At 39.9% G+C, this 11,950-nt stretch overlaps 1 protein-coding gene across 1 annotated transcript; it reads left to right on the top strand.

Annotated features, from left to right (window-relative positions):
- The first annotated feature begins 8,077 nt into the window (after positions 1–8,077).
- LOC111600274 lies at positions 8,078–9,669 on the top strand. The gene is made up of 4 exons (XM_023316322.2): positions 8,078–8,162; positions 8,231–8,887; positions 8,939–9,281; positions 9,336–9,669. The coding sequence occupies exons 1-4, from the start codon at positions 8,159–8,161 to the stop codon at positions 9,667–9,669; spliced, it is 1,338 nt and encodes a 445-aa protein (XP_023172090.2). The 5' UTR covers positions 8,078–8,158.
- The last annotated feature ends 2,281 nt before the right edge of the window (positions 9,670–11,950 follow it).

Genomic DNA, 11,950 nt, shown 5'->3' with positions numbered 1-11,950 from the left:
GACAGGAGGGGGCGGTGCGTTAAGCAAAGTGAATCCCCAAATAAAAACTATGACCTGTTCGCCATGTTGTAAAGTTTTTTGTGTTTTTTTTTTTGTGGGTAGGCGGTTGCCCGGACATTTGTCATTTTGGACCAACAGGGGAGGCAGTGCCAGTCATGCTGGCACATAACTTAATTAAAGTAAAAGTGTCAGGGGACATAAGAAGTTGTAATTAGTTGGGCGACCGAGTGTTTATAATAAACTCGAGCTTAAAATTGTGAAGGCGACTCGACTTTGATTTGAATAACATCGAAAGCACAATATCATATTATTTTAATTAATGGAGGCTGTATTTGAGCATTATATTAAAGAAGCAGGGGATTCTATATTCAACAATATAGATATTACTATACCTTGAAGCTTATCAGTATGCTTGGCCGAATGGTCGCCAAAACTTATCAGAACTAGAGAAGCGTTTTACTCTGACAAATTCTTAATTGTTTCTAATTTAGTTATGCATTTTCCTTACTAAAGACCTGGCTTACCTTAACTCTTGAGCTGTTGGGATCACGACCACAAATTTTGCAATATATTTAGCATATGTTATTACATTATTACCATGCTTTAATATATACTCCATAGATTAAAGTTATTGTTTGAGTTGAAGCGACCTGCGCAAGCAGCAGCAAGCTAAATATGAACTTTGCTTGTTAGTTGTTGGTCGAATGATTCATTGGTTCATTAACTTCATTGTCGTCGCTTCCTTAATAACTTATGCATTATGTCTGCTGTTCGTTGGTGAGAGGGCGACTTCATAAGAAATGTTGCACACTTCCGCACAGTGAAGACTCTTGTGCTGCCTCGTCTGCTGTTCCTGTCTCGCTCGCTTTTGTTTGCCAGTTTATAGATTAAAGTCTGTTCCAGTAGACTGCCACTAACGATAAGATGTTGAAATCGCGAATTTCAGTGAAACAGGTCGCCCAAACAGTGTCCTGCAGCTGCTTAGTGCTCATTTCCTTGAGGAAGCGGCCACAGTGTGTTAAGAGCCAAACTTATTTATTTCATTTCATAGCGCGTCATTTTTTTCAAGTTTTATTTCTTTTGATCGTTTTTTCCCCCTACTGCTGTTGTGTGCTTGTTGCGCTCAAGTTGACTTCCTTTGCACTTTGGAAACAAGTTTTGAAAAACAGGATTTAACAATGGAAAATTACATTCAGCAGCAGGACCTGCCGCGTGCCGCTGAGCCGAAAGCAAAAACAACGGAAACAGCGAAGCGAAAAGACGAAGGACACGAGCTGGTCCAAGAAAACATGAATAAATGAAATGCGCTAACTTTGCCGGAATGAAACAAAGGAAAACTAAACAGGGGGTAAACGCCCAGTTGCAGTGGGCACCATGCTGCATAGGCTCAACAACTGCAAGAGGATTGAGAAAAGAAGAGAATCAGGCAGTGAGAGGAACGGAGGGAGGAGGCTAGGACAGAAACTGCAGCTAGCTTCCGTTTCCGGTTAGCGTTGATTGAGGTCTCTAATAATGCATTTAAGTAGCGTGAAAAAATACTAATTGAAAGAGAAGAAAATGAGTTAAATTTCCACAAGGCGACATGGCCACAGTGCACACTCACAGCATAAAATCTGGCAACCACAATAAGAGATTGTTACGCCTGCATAGTTTTGAAAACTACTTAAAATTAATGAATGAACCGTGACACATTCAAACCGCTTGGCTGACAGCATAAAAACATCACGCGACCAAAGCAAAAACTCGTTAAGCATGTGTGTAAGAGCTTTAAGTGTGTGTGTGTGTATGTGCGGGCTGTGGGGACTCATATTGAGCGCATTAAAAATTAGAGCATTGTAAAACATGAAAATGTTATCATTATAAAATAGACAAAGGGCGCAACGTCGCATTGACTAGAGCCAGGGGATCCAAAGGGTTGGCAGTGGCTGGCTGCCTACTTTTACGCTTGCCAGGGGCTGTCATGAATTAGCAGAAATTCTGTTCTGCCAGACAATTTACTTGGTAGCACAATGAAGTTGTTAGCATGTGCGTGTGCGCCGCATAAATGCCGTGAATATTATTTTTATATATTAAGCTGCGAACACATAGCGCATATAAATTGTGTATACGACGTGTGTACACACACTGAAACATTCAAAAAAGTGTCAAGTCATTAAGTTTATATTATTCATAATATTTATTTATATATACGCATATATGTATATATATAGTTAAAGTACAAATAAGCGGAACCCACATGAATGTCGTTACCCAACCACATGTTTAAATTTCACTGCACAGTTCTCTGTGCTAAAGGCCAATGGGAAATTGGCTGAGAGTGTATAAAAAGCGTAAGACACAAAACAGTTAAAGCTGATTAATGATATTTTTAAATGATTTATGGCATAATAACAGCAAAGTTTGAGATAAACTTAAAAAATAAATATAAATGCAAAAGGAATTCGAGATTCATAGACATTTCACAATACGATATTCTATATATATATATTTACATCAAAAGATGTATATAAATTGGAATATTTCAAATGATTTTGAAAGTCGAAGGTCTGATCGTGACGTTCAAGTGTTGCAGCCAATTGGCTAGCGGGTCTAACGACAACATTCACAATATGCCCGCTGTTTGTGGAAAGCAGCACGTCAAGCTAAACGCTATTTCACACGCCTCTTGTTTTAAAGCGTCACAACCCCTTACTACCCAATTCAAGCACTTACTCTGTGCCACGCCCTTGCTCCCATGCAGCCCCTGTCTAGGGAGAGACGCTCGCATTGCCTTTCGCAGCTGCTTGGCAGTGGCTGGCTGCTGTGTTAAGCAAAACAAATGAGTTAAAGGGTTTTTACTTGCTGTGTGCTGGCAGCTAACTGGTTACGCCCCCTTGGCCCACAACAAACTTATTGTGCATGGTCTGGTGGGCAAGTCCTTTTGCGCCACCGCCTCACCCCTCACCCCTCAATCCAACAATCCTTAGCCTTTGGCTTCGGTAACGGCAGCTCGCATAATGTGTGCCTCAACATAATGTGCACATTAGTGTTCACACAGTTATAGATGTGTGTCTATGTGTGTCTGTGCGACTGTCCTTGAGTGTGTATGTGTGTGTGCGAGTTGCATGTTTATGGGCGTCTCCTTGTAAGCGTGAAGCAGCAGCAGCAACAGCAGCAGAGCCGAATGAAAAAAAATCACATACAAAATATGTGGCAGGGAATCATGGCACATGTGCAACAGCAACGACAGCAGCAGCAACAGCAGCAACCGCATCCGCCGCATTTGTGAGCTAATGACATTATAAACATGAAAACTCCATTAATATTTTTTGCTGATTATGATGTTACTGTTTGTTGTAGCTGTTGCTACTTTTTATGCTGCTCGGCTGCTGCGGCTGCCTCTCCCTTTCTTCTCTTTTCGCTGGCAACAAAAATTGTACTCTTTTTTATAGCGACTCATGTGAATAGGCCAGCAGTTAGAACCGAGCGACGAATGACATTTCTCTCACTTTACCTTACCTTTTACGTTTTCATAATTTATTTCATTTATTTGCACGCACAGCACGCGAACGCTGACAACGACCTGGCGGTGTTTGACTACGATTTCAACTCCTTGGACGCGTTGCGAGCATGTCCTGGCCGCCTGCCTGCCAAGCTCTAAAAGTATTTTGATGCTTGACAATTTTTTCAAATTAAAAAAGCTAGCAAGCGCTTAGTTTTTTTCTCTTACTCGAGACAAGACGTCAGGTGCTTAACTCATTTTTCGCCTGAATTTTCGTTTAAGTTTGTTTCTCGTAGGCTGCTTAGTGCTGATATGCAGAGGAGCGCTCCATATACCCGCTGAAACATACTAAATACGCGCTGAAATACTTAAAGTGGTTGCACGTCGTAAATATTATATTTAAAATATTATTCACATATAAATATCTTTTTTTTTTTAAAATAATATTACTGTTTTATATAAATTATTTTTACTGGCATTCATTGACGTGAGTTGAAAGGTAAATTATTGAGAAATAAGTCAACTATATGTGGGAGAAAAAAAATTTTCTTAAATTAATCCTAAGCTTTATAAATATTTCATACTTAAATGCACTGCCTATCACCTGTTTTGTTTGCGAAAAGTAAGAATTGAGTGAAGGCATTTAATATTTGATCGAAAATATATCGTTAGAATTAATAGGCCATTGGGTGGACAAGTAGCCAAAGCATAAGCTCAACTGTAATATGGAAAGGCACCAGACAACCAGCCGACCTGCTCGAGGGCTGGCAGTTGAATTTTGTGAAACGCTTTTCATACAACTACAAATTGAAACTGCCCTTTGGTTGAGGCTGTGATTGAATTGGTTGCGGAATTGGGCTGCTTTTCGCCTTGTGCTGAAATCTCTAGTTAATAACTTTGAAAGCGTGCAACGAGCAGCCGATTGATATTTGAGTTGAAACCTTCAGTCGTCTGCTGGTTTTGAAATCACTGAGCGGTTAGGCAATGCCGGGCCCTGCATGGAAGCTTCATTGGCGTTTTTATTACATTTTCATTGCGTTTCCTCAGATTTGCACACACAAAGCGACAGCCCAAATGCACAGGCAGTAAGTTGCACTCTATTACGCGGTTTTTAATATAAAAAAGCAGAACCGAAGAGGGACAAAGAGTGTAAGAGACGACTAAAGACAGAGCGAGGGAGATGAAGGACGCTGCAGGGGGCTTTACTTAGGGTTTTACTGCATTTCCTTAAGGAAAAAGGCAATTTACTGTTTTGAAAAGGCAGCAGCTGCAATTGTTGTTGCTTTGTGCGTTTTCGATAATAGCAATTGAGTATTGCATTCGCTTTGATTTGCTTTCGGCTTGCTCGCATTTCGCAATCGCATTTGCCATTTCCTCTGCGTGCGTATGTGTATGTGTATTTTTTTCGCTATTGTATTGCTCCTGTTGCAAAGCTTTTGTTTGCATTGCTCTGCTTGGCTTCGTTCGGCTTGGCTTGTGGCTGTTAGCGGCTTATGCGGCTTGCCCTTGCCACGCACCACCTCGCCTCGCATCGCATCACCCAGCTTTCTATGGCAATGTTTGAGAAATGTTATAAAGGCTTGGGGATTTGCGGTTTGTGTTATTGCCGTTGCCACCTTGCCGTTGCCGCTTGCAACTTGCGCTTGGCATATAGTGTGTTGCGCAGCTTTTGCCAATGTACTTGAGCTAAAGCCACATTAAGCATACGCACTTTTCAACTACCACAAAATTCACGAATTTCAACTGTAACAAATTGGAGTTTTTCATTGAAAACTGGGAGCTTGTTTTAGCAGCCGATTTGATTATAATTTAGTTGCCAAAGATACAAATAAATTACGAAGCAAAGCTTATTAAGAATTTAAATTACGAACTCTACAAGAGATGTCTCATGTACATTTCAAACTTTCATATATTAGTTCGAATTAATTAAATTAATATCTGTTGAATAGATAAGCTCAACAGAGGTTTCACTACGAATATATGTAGTAGGCAGACGTCCTGTTGCGTCAGTGAATATTATGCATTAACTAGCCACAATGCATTGGTGTTGACAGCTGCTGCTAATTGCAACTTTTCACGCTCAGTGCAAGTCCTCATGCTTGACAGTAAAGCTGTCGCCTTAGGCAACGGTCCTCCTGCTTCACCACCACCACAAGCTGCTTCCATAATAACTAAGACGCATTGCGTCAGCCACAAGCATTAATACAGTTTGAGCTGTGGTAAGTTGGCTTGATGTTGTCGTTACAGTTGATGTTACTGCCCCTGCTGCTGCTGCTGCATTTGTGCGTGTGGTCAGGGCGTGCCAACTGCAGCAGTCGCTGCAATAATTGTTATCGCTGCAGCAAGCTGAAGTTATGTCTTGGCTTTGGTTTTTATATGTAGCGTGCTCTACTCCAAAATTCTCCACAATTTGTATTGCATTGGCTTCTGCGTTTATGTGTGCGTGCTGAGAGCTAAGCATGCATGTGCGGCATTGATGTGGCACCTATTGGAAATCGCTTTCTGAGAAATATGCGAGTTGCATGGCAAATCAGTACCGAAAGCGAGTAAAGCTTGAAAATGTCAGATTATATAAATGGAAAATTCTCAAATGAATAAGCAAAAGAAAACTATGAACTACAGCGAATTATCGATATTGAAAGCTCATAATCAATTTGTGAACAAGTTTGGACTACATAGAATTCTTTCTGCATTTCCAGGCTGAAAAATATTATTCTCTGTTATGTTACAATGTGGGAGGTATGAATTTAAATATTTACAAACTATAACTTGCTTTTACATAAATTATTAAAATATATTTTTAAATAAATATTAGATATTTGATATGAATTTAAAATAGTACAATTGTTGATGAAATGGCAAATACTTAGGACTAATTTTCATTGAAATGATTACTTCACAATCCCACAAGTTATATATACTAATTACCTCATGCTGTGCATTTATATTTGAAGCCAACAAGACTTGAACTTGTCAGTTGATTCAGCCGCAATTAGCTTTCTCATGGAGCTCGAATTCAGCCTGCAATTGAAACACGAAACACGACCATAAATGGCTTTTATAAGCTTTGTGCTGAGAGGCACCTGCCCCCAGTTATCGCCCACTAAAATGCTGAGGCATGAAAACTGAATCTAAATCAAAAGGAGCTTCATAAAGAGGCCAAGTGAGCGAGTCATCTGCACCTACAACAACGCCCTGCAGCAGGTCAATTGAGCTTTGCTGTTCCACTTTCTTTGCCCGCCCCTAACTCGACTCGAGCGCAGCGGGTCGCCTTTTTTCTTTTTTTTTATTATTTATATACATATATATAAATATATGTATATGTATATGTATATGTATATGTATACGTATGTATGTATATGTGTAGCAGGACTAAATGCTGGACAACACAATTCATTGTGTGGCATGTCCCGCTGGTAGTTGCTGCCAGCCTTTGCACAATATCATGCACGACCATCTGCAGCACCACCAGCACCACCCACAACGAATATTTTGGCCTTTTGGTCATAGTGTTTTCTATATGTATGTGCGTGTGTGAATCTGTGTGCTTCGTTTTTTTTGACCGCCTTTCTGGCTTTGCCCATTTTTGATCTGCTGTAGTAGCTGCTTGAGCTGCGGTTCGCTTTGGTTTGCAGCCATTTTGGTTTTATTGCGCGCTTTTTGTTGTTGTTATTTTTTTTTTTATATATTTACAGAGCTTATCTTTGACCACACGTATGTTGGCAGAGCAAAATTGTTTTTGAAATTGAAAAATTGCAATACAAGCTGAGCTCGGGGGTCAGCCATAGAGTCGCTGTAATACAAAATAATGCCATGACTGCCCTGGCGTAGCCAGTGCAACACTATGCCGCCTCCTGCTCCGCCACTTCATCACTTCTCCATTTCCCCACTCTCTCTATCTCTCACACGCCTACTCTCTGCAGCGGCATATTTCTTTTTAGTTTTTTTTTCGTGGCGGTGTTCGCTTTTATTTTCTTTGTTTAGCATTTTCATTTTTCTGGAAGCGAGCGCTTATACTTTTATGATAGAGTATAGCAGGCCACATATTTATATAACATTTATATATATATATATATGCCGGTGGTTTTCCATATAGAGGACTGCTCGGAGAATGCTTTGTGCGCCGTGCGGGCTCTTTCAAGGATCTGCTGCAGGTACTTAAAAAGCTACCTGCCTTCCTTGGCTTCAAGTTGTGCACATATTTAAATTATGTGCTCTAAAATATATACATATATATACATGCATAGAAAGCTACACAGTCATTCATTTATATATAAGTGTATGAAAATATACATTCAGATAAGCTAGCAGCATTAATAAGTAATAGCTAGAAGCGCAACACTGAAGTGTTATTAGCCGTTTAATGAAATAATCCCCTATTATAATCATAAACTCCAGTGTTGCGGTCATCATTGGGGCATCTTTAAAGGGCATTTCTGTTTGGGAAGGCTTTTGTAAATAGCTTGGAATTAGTTGTCTGATCTATTAAGTGTACATCTAATTTCATGGAAAGTGGCCATTGAAACATGCTAAGAATATAAATAGATCGAGAATTCAAATTAAAGCAGAGCATGCGAGATTGACTGCTATATTTTAAGCTCTTAGAATACAGTTGTGTCAAATTGAATATTTTTTAAATAAATAAACGAACAAGAAAATGAATTCAGGCTATGCAAAATGGGCAAGTTGTACAGCCGATGGAATTGCCTTAGTTAACATAATCAGCATTAAAATGAATTAATTTTTTAGATGCTCAATTGAAACCAAGGAAGTGCCCCAAATCCGGATTCATTCCAACATCATGCAGTGATCGAGTTCTGCGTTCGCGTGCAAGGATTGAAAGGCAGGAAACTAAAGAATCAACAGCTATAGCAAAAGCAGTTGTCAGCAGACAGGAAATTAGCAAATCTGCTCTACTGATCTATCTGGACTTAAGTCAGCCAACAGCCATTGTATGCAGTGAACCAGTAGCTGCAGCTGCAGTCGATGAAGATATTGAACTGAAAAAGCGCCTGGACACTTTTCTGGGACTCAATCAGGCACGCCGTCTACTTTATACTCCTTGGGAAGCATTTGACGACTTAGAAGACAATGATGTGGTGCAGGATAAGGACGTGAGGCCAGAGCTACCAAAGCTCGAGCGACAACTATTGTCTCGCGTAGGGCTGGAGCTGAAGTTATTGCCTTCGCTTAAGCAGAAACTATTTGTGGAAAATGTACAGCGTCTCAATGCTAACTACTTTCAGCAGCAAACACCGAGGCAGCTCAAAGAGCCAATCGATCTGAGTGAGCTGCCCGACGAGGAGCAACGCACTCGAATCTGTCGCGAGCATAAAGCACAGGTGGAACAAATCCAGAAGCAAGAGCAGGACCTATACTGCTATAGTTTTCTCAGCTCTCTAAGTCGTGAGTAACTATTTCGAAGAATATTGAGTTGGGCTGAGATTGTTTCTGCAGCGGAGACACCTCTATCCATGTGTCATCCACTTTCGCTTACCTATCGCCAGCAGAGCTTTGACAACTGCAAAGCAGCTCTGGCCAAGTCTTTGTTTGGCCTGCTCAATCACTTGATCTTCCATTGTGGCCTGCGGCAGAGGATTGAGTGGCAGCAGCTTAGAAGACAACCCGGCTGCTGTGTGCTGAGCATTGGAACTGACTTAAGGCGCCGAGCACGGTTCAAGCTCTCTCCGCATATACGAGAGACAGGCGCACTTGTTGAAACGCTACTGCATGAGATGTGCCATGCAGCAGCCTTTGTCTACAATGGAGAAATGGCGCATGGCCTTAACACGTGCAAGTGGTAGGTGCAACAATCATTTGCTATTCTAATTAGCTACTCTCGTAATTCACTTAGGGCATACCGTGCCAAGTCCTTGCTGCCTCAGCTGCCTTTGATTAGCGACTGCGCTGCCAGCTGTACGTACACTTGTCGCCTGTGCCGGCGCAGCGCTTGTGGCAACATTCGATTCCGTGGCAAGCAGCAGTTGCTCCGCTGCTTCTACTGCCAATTCGAATTGTTCGTCAGCGACTGCAGTGCGGACAGCGCACACGAGCTGCGACTCACTGCTCAGCCGGATACGTCCTACACGATCTACATACGCACTCACTATATGCAGTGTAACCAGAGAGGACACAGCTCTAAGATGCGGTCACTCAATGCTCAGTATTCCCGCACGACGAAGCTGTAAATGTTCATTTAATATTTTTGCTAAATTTGTTTCTTTATTTCTTTTATATTTATATATTTCAATAATTTTATTTTCTTGGAGAGATACTGTTTGATTACATTCAAGCAAGGCAAACAGTTGTCTTATTGAAACAATAGTCGATGTTAATTTTGGTTTTGGTTTATGAAAGCTACGCTAAATATGTAAATAATTTCCTACCAAATGTGGAACATTTTCCATTCAAAAATATAATTGACTATTAAGAGTTCAGCACAAAATTAATTTAGCATTTTTCAAAAATCAATTTGTTTAGATTGGTCATGCTTTTGTAAAGCCTAATTATTTAAAGTCGCATAATCGCTTCACGTAAACACACACACACGCAGACTTGTATGCATACAAACCGTATCAGATATATACCGAAATTGTGAAACCACATGCATTTTGGCTTTAGTGTAAACATGGATATTCAGAGCAGAATTTTTAGGGAAATCAATTCGCTGACAATTTGTTGATGGTTTTTCGGCCGTGGCTAAAAATGAATATCCAATGTCGATGAATAGAGGCAAACATAGGTCGAATTTTAATGTTTGGGCGTGTGCATTTATGTAAATTAAAAATAATTTTAATTACGTTTGCGCATGAAAATTGCAAATTGCAACATTCGCGACGAGCAACGCGCAACATGCAACGCTCCATGCCCATAATTATGCAATGATTATTCGATGCGCACATCCGCCCAGGTTTGAGGACCACCCTGATTTGGCATTATGTTCTAAGCCCCGGCATTTTAGCAAATTGCTACACTATGCGCTTTGCTCTCTCTGTGTGTGCGTGTGTGTGTGTGTGTGTGTATGTGTGTGTGTGTGTGTTGAGAGATAACCGGTAACATGTCAAAGGCGACAAAGCATAACGAAATTAATTGTGCGCATTAAAAGGGATTGCGCAAACATTAAAAGGGATTGCAAAAGCAAAAAAAAAAAAATAAAATAAAATGAGCAAAAAATACATTAACATCTACAGACTAACCAAATGCGATAATCAGCATTTCCATTTAATATTAGTTATAAGCCGTTTTTTTCTTGTACTTCTATCCTCACTGCGGACTTACAATATTATTCTGTGTATAATTGGCCACATAATGGATTAAACTTGTCTACAGGTTGTAATCAAAAATTTATTTAAGTAGCTATTCGACTTTTAATTAATAATTAAGTTTTGTTTTCAATTAAAAATATAAAACAGAAATGCTGAAATTATATATTTGATATGCTTTATTTATATAGTAATGTAATAAGATAACATAATTTAACGTAATATATTTTTGCTAAAAAGAGTATTCAATGTTTTTAAGGAGTTTAAATTATAATAAAGCCAAGAAATGTATTTCGTATTTCGAGTTCCATGTGATTTCGGAGGGTCGTCGTCTATTTAGAAGATCATCCTTACTTGATATGCGACAATTCTATTTATTATATTTATTACTTATCTTTTATTTTAAATATATTTGCGATAAAATAAACTAAGTGCACAATCAGCTTGAGGAATGATTTGATCACAACATTTCAGTAATTAATAAATGTATTCTACACTGTCGTGTAGAATTATACAAATGTTTTGTTAAACCAAACAAAATTACCAACTTAAAGCTGTAAGCCTCTAAAAATGCATTATTTACTTAGCTATATAAATGAATTTCAAAATTTAATATTTAACGCAGTTTCCTGTCAGTAGTTGTTCCTTTAGAAAATGATTTATTTTGGTTTTGTTTCTATTGTTCGTTAACGGCATGAGATGTCGGAAAGATCATTGCATGGCTATTTAGCAACTTGATGTTATAGTTTCTCAATTAAGCAGTCGAGTCTAGAGGCTGTGATGAAAATTGACTGATTGTAAGCGGATATGCAGCTTCTCACTGTTGCGTACTGCTGAGAGCATCTATTTGACTGCAGCAATTGCTCTTGACTGTGCAACAGTTGGTACTGTTTGCTTGCACAAGTGTGAGGCGATGCGCAAAGGATGTGCCCAACCGTGGCGAATCATAGCCAACGAGAAGGCTATAGAGTGCCAACTATAAATGTGAATGGCAGTTGAAACAATATAAACGTCGGCATCGCAAGACAGCAGCGGCCTCTGTCCTCTCTGCCAAGCCCTCTACTCTCACAGTGTGTGCTGACAATTGGGGCTTGCCCGCCAATTAACGCATTGCGATCGCTGCATAATGTGCACACGTCTCACTGTCCCTCTGAGTGTGCGTGTGCGTATGCATATTATCTGCATTTCTGTGTGCACGCCACTGGGT

This window comes from Drosophila hydei, unplaced genomic scaffold, assembly GCF_003285905.1.
Source record: "Drosophila hydei strain 15085-1641.00,03,60 unplaced genomic scaffold, DhydRS2 tig00000063-arrow-pilon, whole genome shotgun sequence".
NCBI classification, from domain to species: domain Eukaryota; kingdom Metazoa; phylum Arthropoda; class Insecta; order Diptera; family Drosophilidae; genus Drosophila; species Drosophila hydei.
Note: the sequence above shows the minus strand (reverse complement) of the source record. Positions and strands in the feature narration are given on the sequence as shown.

Coding starts and splice junctions, on each gene's coding strand:
- LOC111600274 (XM_023316322.2), top strand. Junction 8,888..8,938: donor TTTTCTCAGCTCTCTAAGTC/GTGAGTAACTAT, acceptor TTGTTTCTGCAG/CGGAGACACCTCTATCCATG. Junction 9,282..9,335: donor GGCCTTAACACGTGCAAGTG/GTAGGTGCAACA, acceptor TAATTCACTTAG/GGCATACCGTGCCAAGTCCT.